The following is a 17,958-nucleotide window of genomic DNA, read 5'->3' on the forward strand; positions in this document are numbered from 1 at the left end:
GATCAGTAAATTGGCTGATCTCAAAAAATAATTTTTTCATTAATCGATTTTCTAAGTTTTATAGTAAAATAGTTATAGTGTTCCTTTACTTCACATAACTGTACTGAGGAAGTGTTTATGTAGTCTTGAAGCTGTAACTTCCTGTAAATGGCCAGGCTGACTTTAAAAGAGACAGCAGACTAGAATATTGGCTTTTACATTAAAGCAGAGTAATAAACTGAGAAAAAAAGAACACAACCTACAACTACAATATATGACAAAAATTAACCAAGCAATAAGAAACTGAGAAGTTATTTATATTATCACGCACAGGTGCTTAACATCACATAAATAACATGTATATATTGTCACACATGTGCGATTAGGAGGCAGTCAAAGAGCCTAAAGGTGAGTGAAACATCGCAAGATAGAGGGTTGTCACGTGGTACTTACCTAAATCTCTTTTGCTCAACAAAAAATCTGAAGAAAAATAAGTTCCTCCACTTCCGGCTTCCAAAATGGCCGCAATGACATCACTTCCGGCCAACCACGATGACGTCACTTCCGGCTCCATCAAACCACCTCACTTCCGTCTCATTATTATGATGTTAATTCCGGTTCCTGTTTTCATGCCAACCATTTCCTGTCCCATAATCCTTTTCCCTATAAATTCGCCATTTTGTTGGAACTAAAATTTTCATTGTTTTGATTTAAGACTTTGAATCATTTATTCTTTATTGTCTGGACGACAATATATGGGGACGGTCCCCAAACCTTTGTTTGTGTATTGTGGAAAATTATTTGGACCAGAACATTTCACCACAATATATATATATATATATATATATATATATATACACCAGTAACGGCGTACCGCACGATAGCGTGCAGTGAATACATTTGACTTATAGTTTTCATAGTCTTTCTCTGTACGTTTAGCATTCGTTTGCTCAGAGGTTGATGCGCTTGCTGCTTCCTGAGCAGCTCTTCTTTACTCTACCCTAGCGGCCCTCTTCTCTTCTTTCATCTGCATCTTTTTGCATTAAAACTGAATAAGTCAGTGTTTGTGGTGCAATTACTTAGTATGTTTTCTTTAAGTGCCAGCTTTAGTGAAAAATTAAGTTTTCAATCTGCCTCAAGAATGATTTAAGATATGAAGAGGAAGGGGAAGAGACGGTGAAGATGGCAGAGATGGCCGCTGCTGAGAATTGATTCTACAATAAAATAAAATAAAAACAGTAATAACCTTGGAGGTCAATCATCACCCTGAAAGCGGACAAATGGTTTGCGAGCTGCATGTGACTTTAAATCCTGGACAGAGAAACGGACAGCCATGGTAGCATATTATATATATATATATATATATATATATATATATATATATATATATATATATATATATATATATATATAGTGATAAAGTCGCTATATTTCGCCCGACCCCGCACAGACTGACACAGAGGCACATATAAAATGAAAGACTTATTTTTTCTTCAGCTGTTGGGCACGTCTTCCCCATGTCCCACAGGCCCAACACAGTCCCAAAAGAACAAAGACACACAGGACACTACTTCTTCTACCACCACTCCTCCTCACCAAGCTTTAACCCGTCCCACTCGACTCTGGCCACTGCGTGGTGGTTGCTAGCTCCTTTTATAGTTCACCTGGAAATGCTCCAGGTGCTTGATCCTGGTGTTCCGGCTGCATTTCCAGGTGTGATGAATATGCTGCCCATACAGGCTCAGGAGTCCCAAACACAGCGCCCACAGTGATGCCTGTGGGACCCAACAGGGCTATACCCAACCTCAATTCCCAGGATGCCCTGCAGGAACCCGTGCAGGAACGCGAGGCACTGCTCCACCCAAGGGAGGAGGCCACCTAGCGTCCAGGGGGAGGTATTGCAGTGTCCATATATATATATATATATATATAGCGAGAGAGAGAGTAAGAAAGGTGCTATATTGTGCCCGACCCGGCACAGACTCCACAGCTTTGTCCTCCTTCCACCCAACTCAGGCCAACAAGTGGTGGTTTCTAGCTCCCTTTTATCAGGCACCAAGGTGCCGCGAAAGCAGTGCCCAAAAGGGGCCAATCATTCCTGGTGCAGCACCCCCTGGCGGTGCCTGTGGAACCCCACAAAGCTGCACAAAACTCCAATCCCCTTGAAGCCCTGGGGGAGTCCGAGGCACTGCTGCAACCCAGGGATGCTGCCATCTAGCGTCTAGGGGGAGATACTGGGCTTCCCACCCTTGTCTGCCTGGCAGTTGTGGTGAAGTGGCATGGGCCCCAGCCTTCTGCCACTATATATATATATATATATATATATATATATATATATATATATATATATATATATATATACACACACACACTGTATATACATACATACATACATACATACACACACACACACATTTACAACCAACAAAACGTCGAATGTTATTTATTTGGGACGGACATGTCTGCATGCAGTTTTTGTGGCATTACACATGTATTTTTTGAGCATGTCCGTGCCAAATAAATAACATTCGACGTTTTGAAGAAATCATTTTATGACACGATTTACCTTTATTTATTTACTTACTTCCTAAAGCCTAAAGTCACAAGTAGTGTGCAGAGGGCATGCTCAAAAATGTGTGTAATGCCACGAAAGGTGCCTGCTGACACTTTAGTATGCAAACAATGATAAGTGCATTCATGCTCCAATGTAAAAGGGAGCTAAGTTTACCTCTGTTATAGCGTGTCTATGTGAAAACAGCAGTGTCAGATGCGGGTGTGGGGTGTGTTTGGGCTCGTGAACGTGGCTGAGATAATAAAACTGACTAAAAAAAAAAAACCAAAGCTAACCTTTACAAGCATCATAAATTACACCGGCCGTTACAGACTAAAATCAAATGTATGTTATTATTTTAAAATAGTAAGACTAAGAGCAGCTTACTTCTCAAAACGGAGTAGTGCAGGATCAAACTCGCGACCTTTTGACTCCCAGTCGGCAGCTGATTCTATTACGCCACGGAGACAGTCATAATAAACGGCTGTCAATGTCGCATGTTAAGGCGGCTTTTTGTTTCTGCAGTTATATTTTTGAATAAAAGCAAAATTGTTGTGTTAGATTTGTACCTTTTGTGAAAGTATTTCTTGGATACTTCAGGCTTCATACATTATATAGTTTATGCCTACATTTTGTCATCTACTAGTAGAATATAAAAAACGTTTCTGTTTTAACAATGTGTTTACACAGATTACTGTAGAAATGGAACAGACATTAAATGCGTGTGTTCCAAACAACAATCTATTATTTCCACTCCACTTCACTCCCACAAAATCAATCAAGGCATGAGCTGGGAGAAGTTTGTGAAAGTTCTAAGTCGGTGGGGGGATGGAATAGCCGGCTGCTTGCAGCCTGATTTTTATCAGCAGCATAAAGATGAAAGACGCCTCACGCCTGGACAAACTTGTTAAGAAGGCAGGCTCTATTGTAGGATTAAAGTTGGACAGTCTAACATCTGTGGCAGAGCGACGGGCACTAACCAAACTCCTGTCAATCATGAATAATCCACTGCATCCACTTAACAGTGTCATCTCCAGACACAGGAGTAGATTCAGTGACAGACTTTTGCCACTGTCCTGCTCCACTGACAGACTGAGGAGATCGTTCCTCCCCCACACTATGCGACTCTTCAATTCCACCCGGGGAGTAAATGCTAACATTAATTTTATTTTAATTTTTTTCATTTTATTACTATTTAATTTAATATTGTTTCTTTGTATCAGTATACTGCTGTTGGATTATGTGAATTTCCCCTTGGGATTAATAAAGTATCTATCTATCTATCTATCTATCTAGATGACAAAAGACGTTGGTGGAGAGCTGTGAACGATTTTAAGAAGCGATTTAAGGTGGGACGGATTTACGAGTTTTTTCGTAGGCTCTGGTAATTCTAGTGTTAAATACAAAAACAAATTAGTATGTTTAGCTTTTCATCACTTGGCAGACTCTCTTCACCTTACCTACCTGTAGTTCAGTGCAGACGTTGCTAACCAAAGGCGGCACATAAATTGTTTTCTATCTAACACGCTTTACACACGTACTCATCTTGTTCTGTCACCACAACTGCTGTGTGAACAACCAAAGTCCTTCACTAGCCGAAGTTCACTGGATGAATATACGCGGGCGGCTCATGATGGATGACTTTCAGTTTAAGGGTCAAAAGTTATAAGGGTTAAAAACTAACAGCAAGAATATTCATTCAAAAATGAAAACTAAAATTATATTTAGTAAACTATTACTTTTTTTCAGTTAGTCTTTCCAGCTACTTTAATAGTTTCATTTAGTTTTAGGTTTTCATTTCAGTTTTGTTAATTATTTTATTTCAGTTTACGAAAATGTTTTTTTAATAATAGTTTCAGTTTTGATTTTAGTTTTCATTGACTATAACAACCTTGGTTCCCTGACCTGAACCCTATTGAAAACCTGTGGAAAGGGAGCTGAAGAGATGAGTACACAGGGGAGGGCCTAGGACCCTGAATGATTTGGAGAGATTAAGTAAAGAATGGCCTCAGATGCCATGCTCTGTATTCTCTAACCTTATAAAAGGTTATAACAGAAGACTCTGTGCTGTTATACTGGCACCCAACATTTACATTCTTTACTTGTGTAAAACTGAGGAAATTATAAGATAACTTTTTATTTTATTTTGTGAACGTCAATCAATCTTAATTAAAACACTCACACAGAAAAGGCTAGAGGCTTTAAATACAACACCATATGCAATCAAAATATTTTTTCAAACCCCACAATTTATAATTTTACATTTTACTTAGAAAACAGAAGAGCTTTCTGTTTATAAGAGCAGACTATGAAGCTTGAAGATTACCAAGTTACACGTGATGTGTTGAAAGGGTAAGGTGCAATTGATCTTCAAACAACTTGACAGCTATAGTATGTACACACTTGTTTTAACTGAAATTGCTAGACCACCCACAAACACAAGCATATTTCATATTCACTGTCTTGTTTTGTTTTCCTTTTTTGCATCCCTTATTCTAAATGGTAAATTATACCTATACTTTAAAATGAGGAACTGCACAGAGAATTATTTCAACTAAACACATAAAAAGTTTTTGTTCTATCAATAAACTAAACTGGTTTTAAGAGAAAATCACATAAATTAAATATATGAAAATTACAAAAAGATTGTCTTCTCTCACAACAAAAATAATTTTTCAGTCTTACTTGTATATACATATATCTTTAACTTACAAAACATTAAAAAAAAAATCGCATTAATTCGATAGCTGTAACTGACAAAGAGGTAATTGTATTATATAAGTAGCTTTCTATATTATTAAAGACAGTTCCATTTTTGGCTGGATGAATTCTCATTAAATATTATTTTTTATAAATAGTATCTTTATAAACAGTACATTAAACACAATTGTAAAAGCCATGCTTAGAAAGTAAAATTTTTAGTTAAACTCATATTAGAGTTTGCTTAATTTGAACAGAATATAAATTTCTTTCATACTCATTGACAATGGTAGCCTTGTTGCCTTTTACCCCCTATAAGTTAGTAAGAGATAGAACTTTCTTGCTATAAGTTGTTATTTAGAATAGGTTACAGTTCACAAGGACTTAAAAGACCCATTTTCAACTTGGGATAGGCATACAATTTTCTGACCGTTTTGAAATGGTTCAGAAACGTTTTGAAGTTATCTGTAACGATTTGAAATGTATCAAGATTTAAGCTTTGAACAGAACTTGTCTTAAAATGAATTTTTCTTTATTTTGCTATTTCAATTTTCTCTCCTTTGTGTGAACGGTTTTACTTGGAATTCTAACTAAAATTTTTAAATACCAAGATATTTTGTCTGTGGAATTATTTCAGCGCGTCAGGCTTTTATTGAATCACAATTTTTATGCTAGAGCAGCTGAACTTTGGTATTTTTGGGAAAACACAGCTACAACAATGTTGGGAAAAACTTACATTTGGGTTTACAGAATTGCTCCTTGCCACAAAGTGTCACATTGCCTCACAACCAGATCTAACCTCTCCCAAATTATGGATATATTTATTTATTAATGTGTGTTTGACCCCCCTGTAGTTTCACAAATGACGGTATATCGCCTGATGAGAAGACACTGATTTGCTCGGATGAAATCATACTACTTTCATTTTTAGGAGGTTGAGATCTTTTTTTTCTTTCTGTACTATTAAGCCCATTTCCACACCTTGAAAATAGTTCTTGTTTCTCTCACAAAAGCAGTATTTTATTTTGCAAAAATGATTACATATTTTTGTAATTACTTGCTTTCAAACAGCATTATTGGCCATGTGTGCTTATCTACTTTGAAGGCAAGCAGAATAAGATTCAGTAAGGGTGTTTAATTTAACTTGCTACAAACAATATTTTTGAATGGGACCTGGTTATAATTCAAGACTGGTCAGAGTTTGTGCGTTTAAATAGGTTGATTGATATGAGAAAGTGGTCATGCCCATGCCAATGATATACTGCCACATCTTCCAATTTGTGGTCCAAGACAAATGAAGGAAAAATAAATAAAAATCAGGTGAAATGAGATTTGGAAAAAGATTCAGCAATGTTGAACCATACTCACAAACATCAAACTTTATCTGCTCGTCTTACCTCATGTCATTGGCATCAGCAATTTACTGTGATACAAAACAAATTAAACAGAAAAAAGCTCTACAAAGGACAACAGTTCCTAACTCATACAAAGGCTAATTTAGATTTGTCAACTAACATAACCTGCACAACTTTGTGGGTTTTTGCATGCATAAGGGATCTGAATAAAAAACATTTATCACTTGGATGATTCAAGGATGAAAATCATTCAGGAACTGAAAAAAAAATGGCTAGCATCTACACCCAGGCCGTATCCTGCTCCTGTTTACAATGCCCATTACAAAAAAAGAATCAACATGAAGTTTGACAAGAAAGAAGTAAACCAAATTTGCACAACAAATCTAATTAAATATTATAACAAAGTGACCTCTGATAGACCAAGGTAAAACAAAGTTGTGGCTTCCCATCCTTGCCGATTATCCACACTATGAGAGTTCCAATGATGCCATTGGCACTGCAACACTTAAAAACACAAGCATGGAATTAACAGTTAAGTTACAGTCATGCAGATGACAAGCATAGAAAAGAGACAGTGAAGTCTAGTGAGTCCGAGTCACTGGAGTGTGTAGTATGGGCACACTAAGAAATCAAGTATTAGAACTTACTCATATTCATAGAACAATCCAGTGAATGCCATAAGCAATGTTTGTCATATACAACAATTGTCTGTGCCACTCAGCACATGCTGCTTTAGCCATTATAAACAGTGATGGTGCCAGTAGTAGCTGGATTGCTTTTTCTGCTTACAGAAGCATTAGCAGGCTGATGGTGTACATAGTGGTATATTGTTTGCCATTTTTTGATTTTGTTAAAATTTAATTATGTGAGCTTTTAAAACAATGTATCAAAGCTTAGAAGAGTGGTATCACAGTCGCAGCTTTCTGACTATAAGTGTCCAGGAGCCTGTTACTGCATTTCTTCTTGTTTTACTACTAAAATTTTCTTTCATGGAGTAATCTGATTTTAAACTTTAATACTCTCTTGGCTTAATGTGACTACAGTCAAAACCTCTATATTCTTTTCCAGGTACAGAGTTCACTCATGTTTGCCATTTAAAGATAGGCACCCGAGTAGGAGCTTTTGTCAAAGCAGTAGTTTCTATACTTTTCCAAATTATGTTCAAAAATGAATATGTCTTTGCATCTTCTTTGAGTGGCACTGTAGAACAATTTTGATGAGCACCAAATTACTGTATTAAATATAAAGGCTACCCTGTTATTCAGCTGTCACGCAATTTAAGACAAGTAGATTACGCAAGTCATGTTTTTCCAGTTGCTTGGTTTAGAGTATAGTGTTTTGGTGAATGGTTTCCCTCATTTACAGCTCCTCAACTTATGTATATTTATTTTTTATGAGACTATGAGGTTTTTGTTCCTATATTAAATATGCAGTTTTAGCATGTATTGAGTATATACTCTTTCTTCCTGTGATTTAGTATTGAAATGATAAATATTTATAATCATAAAACACAGAATACCAGGCAAGGCCTCTCAGTCATGCTAGACATTCTGGATGCAAAGTTTGGTGCACATGACCTTACAATACTCAGCAGAATACATAAAAATATACCAAAATTAAAATTGCTGATTGTGAGTTACTGTAATTTAAAGGTTTGTTCTGAATTCTTTGCAAGCACTGACACGTTTCTGATTCTTTATTAAAAAATTCCTTGAAATTTAACATTCCTAATACAGTATTTATAACACTTTTCGAATTATTTTAAAAATTAAAAAATGATCAAGTCACGAGTTAGTGTATTGAAATGAGACAAATGAAAACACGATGCTCTACTAAAAATAATTCATATAAGCTAATGAGGTAGAATGTGTACTGAATAAAGGCAGAGGTAGATAAATTGTAGGGATTAGAGAGAGGACCAGAATGACATCAAAAAGATGTGTGATACGGATAAAAAGGTTGAGAAGATTTGCCAGGATATGGAGGAAAAAGGAAAAGAATTAAGGGGTAAATGGGTAAAGTCAGTTCGGAGATGTCAGGGAGTAAACAGAATTAAAATTGAACAAAGAATACTTTAGTTTGCCTTCTATAAGAATGGTCCCTTTCTAATGTCTGAAGCTGCCGAAGATGGGTTCACATTTCCTGAAGCTCTATAATGGACAAAATGTATAAAGAGTATTCTGGAAAAGGAATTACATATATTAAAAGTTTGCTGTTCCAAAGATGTATTGAAATGTGTATAAAACAGCTAATGCAACTAATTATTTCTTTATTGTCATGTAATTTAAACAAAAGAAGCACAGTAAAATTAAAGTCAAGAGTATATTGTAAAATATGGTTGCCTACACTATAAAAAGATGATTTTTTACTTCAGGTTTTGCAGATTATTTTCTTAAAACATTTTTAATCATTGAAATTCTGCACGAACAGAATCTAAATATTGTGATACCAAAGCATTCAGAAGATGGTTGTCACATTTAAAACTGCAAAATATTGAAAAAACATTTGAAAGTAAAAAGAGTTACAGTTTAAAATATCCTCGAGTTGGTGTTAAAATGTCTTTTCTAATCAGGTATGCTAACTATACAAAGAAAAAAATAATTAAAAAATGTTAAATGTTACATTGTTTTGAACACTTCATGTCCGAGATTCTTCTTCTCATGCTTGGGTAAATGATTTCACAAACATTTTAAAAAAGCAACCTTGCAGTGGAGCTGCACATTTCGCTCATGTTGTACAGAAGCTGAAGAAAGAATTTTCACTTTGATAGAACAGAGGTTAGGGTATTCTGATATTTGATACTCTGGACAATGACTCTCGCCCCCTGTATGAGCTTTTGGCTACAAAGAAGAGCACATTTAGTAACAAACTAAGGTAACTGAATTACTCAAAGAATCATTATGTAAGGCCATTTCTAACTTAAGCCATCAGGCTCTATAAGGAGTCACCTCCTTGACCAAGGTATTGTTCCCTGTTTACTGGATGGTAGTAAACTAGTTTAGCAGACATCTTGACAGACAATGACACTATGTACAATATAGTGTGACAATGACTAGCATGCTGTACTTTTCTTCCTAAGACATTGTACATAATAGTATGTGCAATTTTAATTTGTTTACACTTAGTAAATACATATACTTTGTTAATTTACTTACATATAACTCTTACTATATATGTATATTTGTGATTTTTGTCTGCTGCAATAGCCTATCTATCTTTAAACCTTTGTGGACCTCAGGGAATCAGCTTTAAAATTTTAAGATGATATTTACAGGTTAGCAAGACTAAGTAAGTAATGTATTCTACAACCCCAATTCCAATGAAGTTGGGACGTTGTGTAAAACGTAAATAAAAACGGAATACAATGATTTGCAAATCCTTTTCAACCTATATTCAATTGAATACACTACAAAGACAAGATATAGAATGTTCAAACTGATAAACTTTATTGTTGTTTTGCAAATCTTCACTTATTTTGAATTTGATGCCTGCAACACATTCCGAAAAAGCTGGGACAGGGGCATGTTTACCACTGTGTTATATCACGTTTCCTTTTAACAACACTCAATAAGCGTTTGGGAACTGAGGACACTAATTGTTGAAGTTGTGTAGGCGGAATTCTTTCCCATTCTTGCTTGATGTACAACTTCAGTTGCTCAATAGTCCGGGGTCTCCATTGTCATATTTTGTGCTTCATAATGCACCACACATTTTCAATGGGAGACAGGTCTGAACTGCAGGCAGGCCAGTCTAGTACCCGCACTCTTTTACTACGAAGCCACGCTTTTGTAACACATGCAGAATGTGGCTTCGCATTGTCCTGCTGAAATAAGTAGGAAAGTCCCTGAAAAAGACGTCGCTTGGATGGCAGCATATGTTGCTCCAAAACCTGTATGTACCTTTCAGTATTAATGGTGCCTTCACAAATGTGCAAGTTACCCATGCCATGGGCACTAACACACCCCCATACCATCACAGATGCTGGCTTTTGAACTTTGCTCTGATAACAATCCGAATGGCCCTTTTCCTCTTTGGCCCGGAGGACACGACATCCATGATTTCCAAAAACAATTTGAAATGTGGACTCATCAGACCACAGCACACTTTCTCACTTTGCAGATGAGCTTGGGCCCAGAGATGCCAGTGGCGTTTCTGGGTGTTGTTGATATATGGTTTTCGCTTTGCATGGTAAAGTTTTAACTTGCACTTGTAGATGTAACGACGAACTGTGTTAACTGACAATAGTTTTCTGAAGTATTCCTGAGCCCACGTGGTAATATCCTTTACAGAATGATGTCGGTTTTTAATGCAGTACCGCATGAGGGATTGAAGGTCACGGGCATCTAGTGTTGGTATTCGGCCTTGCCGCTTACGTGCAGAGATTTCTCCAGATTCTCAGAAACTTTTGATGATATTATGGACAGTAGATGATGAAATCCCTAGATTCCTTGCAATTGCACGTTGAGAAATGTTGTTCTTAAACTGCAAAACTATTTGCACACGCAGTTGTTCACCAAGTAGTGAACCTTGCCCCATCCTTGCTTGTTAACGACTGAGCCTTTTGGGGATGCTTCTTTTATACCCAATCATGACAAACACCTGTTTGCAATTAACCTGTTCACCTGTGGTATGGTTCAAAACAGGTGTTTTTGAACATTCCTCAACTTTCCCAGTCTTTTGCTGCCCCTCTCCCAGCTTTTTTGGAACGTGTTACAGGCATCAAATTTTAAAATGAGTGAAGATTTGCAAAACAACAATAAAGTTTATCAGTTTGAACATTAGATATCTTGTATTCGTAGTATATTCAATTGAATATAGGTTGAAAAGGATTCGCAAATCATTGTATTCTGTTTTTATTTACGTTTTACACAACGTCCCAACCTCATTGGAATGTGGGTTGTAGAAGAAATGTAATAAAATTCCTAAATTATAAGCATTGTTTTGCAATACCTATGGGTTTAAGGGACCTATTTATATTAGTGGGGTGCAGACAATTTTCTTGCCTTAAAAAGGCAAAACATGTATTTTTAATACAGAAACTAAAATGTATTTTCTTCTACAAATATATAAAATTGCACTCAAAAACTCCATGGTCAGTGTAGCCTGTCCACTTATTGTATAACATTGTTTAGCTTAATGAACTTCAGAAGACTGCTCTAACATATTCTCTCCAGTAAGTGGGCACAGCTGAGGATTTCTTTGCACTTGTAAGTAAGGTGTGAGACATTACTCATAAATTATTTCCTTTGGCTGCCACCAGTACTCAGTAATCACATTGTCAACATACCACCTTCAACTGGCTATTTAATTGTTGGAAACCAATTTTCTCATAAAATTATTTCAGTCACACATATCAGACATACATGTTCAGTATCCACAATGCATCACAAGTGGGAACAGAAATGTGAACCAAACAGAAAGACAGATAAATTCAAAAACAAGTCTACCATTTTTCATTAAAGTTTACAGTGAGTTTCAAAAGCTCTCCATCCTTCAATTCACTAGTCACACAAAAAGTTCCTCTGTCCATACTGTTGACCAAGGCTAAGATACTTAGTTCCTCCTGTCAGAACAACTGTAAACATCTTTGCCAGGAGAGAATTTTCACTATAACACACGCAGTAGTGAAAAGCTCCAGTGTGAAACAGTGACTCATTTGTATGAGTAAGACATTATGTGAAAACAACTACAATGCTATAATTTCCAAAATGGATTTTATTCAAGTCAAGTTTATTGCCATGTGTACATGGTACAATCACATTTTTTGAGATTTTCTTGAAGTTTCAACTGAGAAATAATCTAACAAAACCATGAACAGATTTTTTTGTGATTAAAACAAATATAGAATAAAGTCTGCAAATTCCAAAGACCTATTGCTTTATACTACAGACCTTGGAACTGTCTGCAAAGGTACAATAAAGGTGCAAATATATACAACTACCTTCTGAGAACTTGTACAGATCCATCAAAAAAAAAACTATGCTAAGATAAATAAACAGTCCACTGTTTCAAAGCAAGAATTCATCATCTGCATTAAAGGACAACTACATGAAGTCTTCGCTCTAGCACCTTGCTTGGATTTTGCCTTAGCAAAGTGATTAGATCTTATACAAACTTGCCACCATGACAATTTCTACTTACTGCAGCGCTTACCAATTACTGAGAATGAGATTAACATTAAACAAGAACTTACCCATTTTTTGGTTTCCAAAAGTAAGGGAAAGCTTGGCAAGAAGATCAGCACTCTCAAATCTGTCTTCTGTTGCCACTACCCAAAAGCAATTTTCGGACATTTCATGAGGTCGGATCTAGAAGAACAAAATTAAATTAAGTTCTTACTAAATTTATATAAATTTTTAAGAAATCAGCATTAGACAAACTACAAACTATTGTATTATATATGCAGTATGTACTATAAATATATGTATTTAAATGATTTAAAGTGGTTTTATTTTTCTTGAATAGTATGAAACAATTCTAAACAGAAAACCTATTTCAAAAACTTAAAAAAATAGATTTTGGTCACTTTGCTCTGTAGCAAAGAATTAATTTGGTTTCAATTTCCAAAAATATTAAACTTGTATTGACCAACATCAATAATATCAAAAAAATTGTTTTTTTTTTTTTTTAAAATAATACAATAGTAAAAAATAACTCATTAATTAATCCATGTAGAGTAATCCCTCCTCGATCGCGGGCGTTGCGTTCCAGAACCCCCCGCGATAGATGAAAATCCGCGAAGTAGAAACCATATGTTTGTATGGTTATTTTTATATATTTTAAGCCCTTATAAACTCTCCCACACTGTTAACATTATTAGAGCCCTCTAGACATGAAATAACACCCTTTAGTCAAACGTTTAAACTGTGCTCCATGACAAGACAGAGATGACAGTTCTTTCTCACAATTAAAAGAATGCAAATAGATCTTCTTCTCTTCAGGAGCAGAGAATTTCAGAGAGCGCTCGCAAAGAAAAACAAACAATCAAAAAATCAAAACGTGTGCTTTTAAGTTTGCCGCGGCATTTTTTAGAGGAGCGTCAGTATCTTCTAAGCAAACAGCCTCTGTGCAAACAGCACCTCTGCTCACATCTCCTCCGTCAGGCGCATAGAATGTCAGAGAGAGAGAAAGAGAGAGAGAGAGAGAGAGAGAGAGAGAGAGAGCAAGATTAAAGCAAACCATCAAAAAATCAATAAGTGTGCTTTTGGAAGCACCGCGATAAAGCGGCATTTCTTAGAGGTGCGTCCGTATCCACTAGGCAAACAGCTTCTGTGCAAACAGCACCTCTGCTCACAGCCCCTCCGTCAGGCGCAGAGAATGTCAGAGAGGGTGAGAAAGAGGCAGAGACAAGTAAACAATCGAGCGCCGCAAGGGAAGCATATCTTATAGCATTGAGGAGTTTTAGTTAATATGTAATACATGCTCTGATTGGGTAGCTTCTAAGCCATCCGCCAATAGCGTCCCTTGTATGAAATCAACAGGGCAAACAAACTGAGGAAGCGTGTAGCATAAATTAAAAGACCCATTGTCCGCAGAACGCCGCGAACCAGCGAAAAATCCGTGATATATATTTAGATGTGCTTACATTTAAAATCCGCGATAGAGTGAAGCCGTGAAAGTCGAAGCGCGATATAGTGAGGGATTACTGTATTTTCAGAAAAAAAAAACTTGCTCCAAGCAGTGGAAGCATTACATTGTTAGCATTTTACAGAGCACCTTGGACCAGTTAAGTCTCTTCATTGTAATTTGTGGTTTGAATTCCTTCTTTGGCTTCATTCCATAAGGCAGTGTATGAGGGGGTGGAGACCAGTTAGCTCCTCCAAAGCCAAGAGGTGGTGGTGGTGGAGGCACTCCAGAGGAAGAGAAAGATGGGAGAGGAGGTGGTGGAGGAGGTGGTGGAGGGGGTGGTGGAGGGGGTCCACAGCCAGGAGGAGTCAGCTGAACTTGATGTAGCCCTGAAGATGGTGGAAGGGTATTTTCTTGAGCTGATCCATGAGCAGAAACACCAACCGTGATAGCTCCAAACTGTAAGAAATACAATAAACAAACAATTAAATAATTAGAAAATTAAATTATCAAAATGTACTTTCTAATAAACATTATTCATGATATGTGGTGGATTTTTGAAAACTATTGTTTATTTAAATCTAAAACCAAATTAAATCAGGTTAGTTTGGGCCAAGACAGCCACATGTACAACAAATTACAGTTAAAAGTAATCCTTTAAAGTTTGTCAGACATCAAGACAATAAGCTGCTAATTTAGTCTTTTTTATGTATTTCTGCATTTAAAATTAATTGGAAGTGATAATGCATTATTCAGCAAAGCACAATGATAGCACTTCTGCCTCACAACAAGACCACCAGAATTTCAGTCCTGGATGCTCCCTTGTGTGTTCTTCCTGTGCCGATGAGGGTGTCCAGGAATTGTGCCAGCTTCTCTGTGACCCTGCTCTAAATAAACAGGTTTGGAACATGGATGCATGGAATATATTATTTATACACATTCCATATAACAAAATATAACTCTTTCTTTATCAAAGTACATCCTTTTGATTGCAATTTTCCTACTGAACATTGCAAAAGTCAGATTTCCTTAGTTTTGGTAATCGTATGATACTCCAGTGTTCCTAGCAGTTCTATAGAATACCCAGAGATTTCTTCCAATGTGCAGTGCCCAAAACACTTCCTATTTGTAGAGACTCCAAGAGGTAGGCCTACCAACAAACTACCCAAAATACATCAAATGTCTGCTCTCAGTCACTAGAAAGAGCAGTGAGATTGAAGCCAGCACTCCTGTCCACAATGTTTATTTCAACCATTTGTGCCTGTGACAAAATTCTTTCAGTTAAAGAGGCTAAAAGCTTTGTCAGAAGACTTAGTTTCTGTTTAAACACTACTTACTGTCTGATATAAATTTCCTAGTACTGCTGAATCAATCCATTAGTGCTATGATTACCTCATGTCCTCAAGGTATCTGAACTTCTCAACATGGTTGTTGATTCAAAACCTAATTGACATCAATTATTCAAGCATGTGTTAGAAATTAGTCAGTAGCAGACAAAATGACAACCTATAAATTATAAGAGATAAAGAGTCTCTGGTCCAAAAATGGGTATTCACTCAGCTCTGTACTGCCATGCTATCCACGAAAATTACAAATGGTAGAGAAGACAAGGCACACTCTTAGCCAAGGGCTATACTCACTTTAAATGGATTCAGCGCAATAAAGAACCCTAACTGCAAACCCACTGGTCAAATATCATTCAGCAGCAGTTCTGGAACCACACACTTTGTAACATTCCATAAAATATTATAGGTTCTATAATGTTACACCTTCTCAAAGTCCACAAAATGAATGTACACAAGATTGTCAAACTTCTAGAAGTGTTTAAATAACTTGTGCATGAACTCAGTCTACTTAAATTCATTAAATACGCCAAGAAGCAAACATTACCAGACCCTTCTAAATTAACTGAATACAGAGTACATTATTTTAAACCAACAATCCAGAATCATTTAAATCAAGTTCATATATTTTAGGAATAAAAAGATAGGATTCATGATGTTAAATTATCCATCCATCCATCCTCTTCCACTTATCCAAGATCAGGTCACGGGGGCAGCAGCTTGAGCAGAGATGCCCAGACTTCCCTCTCCCCAGCCACTTCTTCTAGCTCTTCCAGGGGAAACCCCAGACGTTTCCAGGCCGCCGGGAGACATAGTCCCTCCAGCATGTCCTGGGTCTTCCCTGGGGCCTCCTCCCGGTTGGAAATGCCCGGAACACTTCACCAGGGAGGCGTCCAGGAGACATCCTGATCATTTCCCCAAGCCACCTCATCTGACTCCTCTCGATGTGGAGGAGCTCCTCCGATCTTGAATTATCCCACATGTAACAAGTCTCCACTGTATCATATTTTTCATCAGCTTTGCTTCATTTTAAACACAGACAGCTGAGGTAGTAATAAAGAATCTTCCACTGTATTTTCAATGTGGTATGTCTACTCAACAACTACAGTCAGTGTGATGTGTTACACCTAGCAACAGAAAGAGAAAGTTAACCTCATTTAAATTAAAACTACACTATGTGTCTTTCGTCAGTTGTTAAAATACCACTGAAGAAAACCTGCTTTTTAGTCTGTTTTCATTTAAAAAGATATGAACATTCTATTACAATACATCCAACTTGGCTGACTATTTAAAAGTAAATAATTGACGACTCTACACAAAAAGACCAATGTGACACTAAGAATTAAAACTTACTCAAGTATACCATCAATGTATCTCAAAGGTCAATTTATGTACAGTCATTCTTGTCTACTGCCAATTTAATGTAAATTTGATCAGAAACCATAGCAGTAAAAATACACCTGCCCATTAGTGCCGGTCAAAGCCTATATGGGTCACCAAATGGGGAAGTTTTGGGATCCAGAGTGCACCTAGCATCATTAGACTTGAATGGGGCTGGGACACATTCAATGTCCAGAACAAGCACTCCTTCAGTTACCAAATCAATGTACTTTGGTGTCCAAAGTGTGGCAAGTTGGGGGCTTTGGCTGTGGGTGATTCCAGAATGTGCAGTCCCGATGTTAGCAAAACGGTGTCTATAGCATGGTTTGAGGGTATTTAGGAGCACCTATGTCACCTAATGGATTGACCAGCCCTGCTGGTCATTCCTATTATAACTGACCTTTTGCTCACTCCTTTTCCAAAGGCTAATTCACGATTACAGCAACACCTGCTGACTAAGGGGACTATGGCATTAAGCTGAATTCATACTTGTATTCACTGAACCTTTCCATGACTTTCCCAACCTTGTGGTGCAGCATACTATCTTCTAGAAATTCTTAGAAGCAGGTGAGTACAATATTTCCATGAAAGAATGTGAAAGGCAGAAATGGTCATATACAGTATCCTGCTAACATTTCGTTTACCATGAAATTCAATGGGTGCCACAAAAACACCATTAAGTAATTAACTGCTAACATTATTCTGCATTTCCTACACCCAGCTAGATAAATACAAACAATATTAGAACATTTGTGGAATAGGGATTCATTAGATCAAGTTATATTCTACAAATTCCTTTATGCCTAGTGAAAGCAGGGCACATTTCATGTTATCTCTTTGTACTTCATTGTTACCTGATTGACTACATCTAGCCCATTGCCTAATCTGGAGAAGGTACATCAATCTCCAGATGTGCTTCTTTAATAGTCTGTTTGAGACCACAGGACTGTCATTGTCAAAATGATTTTTGGTTGGTGGCCCATTTCTGGTGCACTTATGACACTAGTCACTATTATTCCTCACTTAAACCTATTAAATCTTCAGACTTCTCTGTAATCCACTGGTCACTGTTTACCTAAAAGCA

General features: G+C 36.8%; 1 protein-coding gene across 2 annotated transcripts in view; it reads right to left on the reverse strand.

Moving 5' to 3' along the window:
• The window catches only part of LOC120523740 (protein diaphanous homolog 3-like), a 933,584-nt gene that overhangs the window by 534,419 nt on the left and 381,207 nt on the right, over nucleotides 1-17,958 (reverse strand). For both annotated transcript variants that reach the window (XM_039745314.1, XM_039745313.1), the window contains exons 16-17: nucleotides 14,302-14,610; nucleotides 12,779-12,893 (exon numbers count right to left, since the gene is read on the reverse strand). In XM_039745314.1, the coding sequence (XP_039601248.1) occupies nucleotides 12,779-12,893; nucleotides 14,302-14,610 (424 nt within the window). The remainder of the gene's footprint in view (nucleotides 1-12,778; nucleotides 12,894-14,301; nucleotides 14,611-17,958) is intronic.

The sequence above is a fragment of the Polypterus senegalus genome, chromosome 2 (genome assembly GCF_016835505.1).
Source record: "Polypterus senegalus isolate Bchr_013 chromosome 2, ASM1683550v1, whole genome shotgun sequence".
Taxonomy (NCBI): domain Eukaryota; kingdom Metazoa; phylum Chordata; class Cladistia; order Polypteriformes; family Polypteridae; genus Polypterus; species Polypterus senegalus.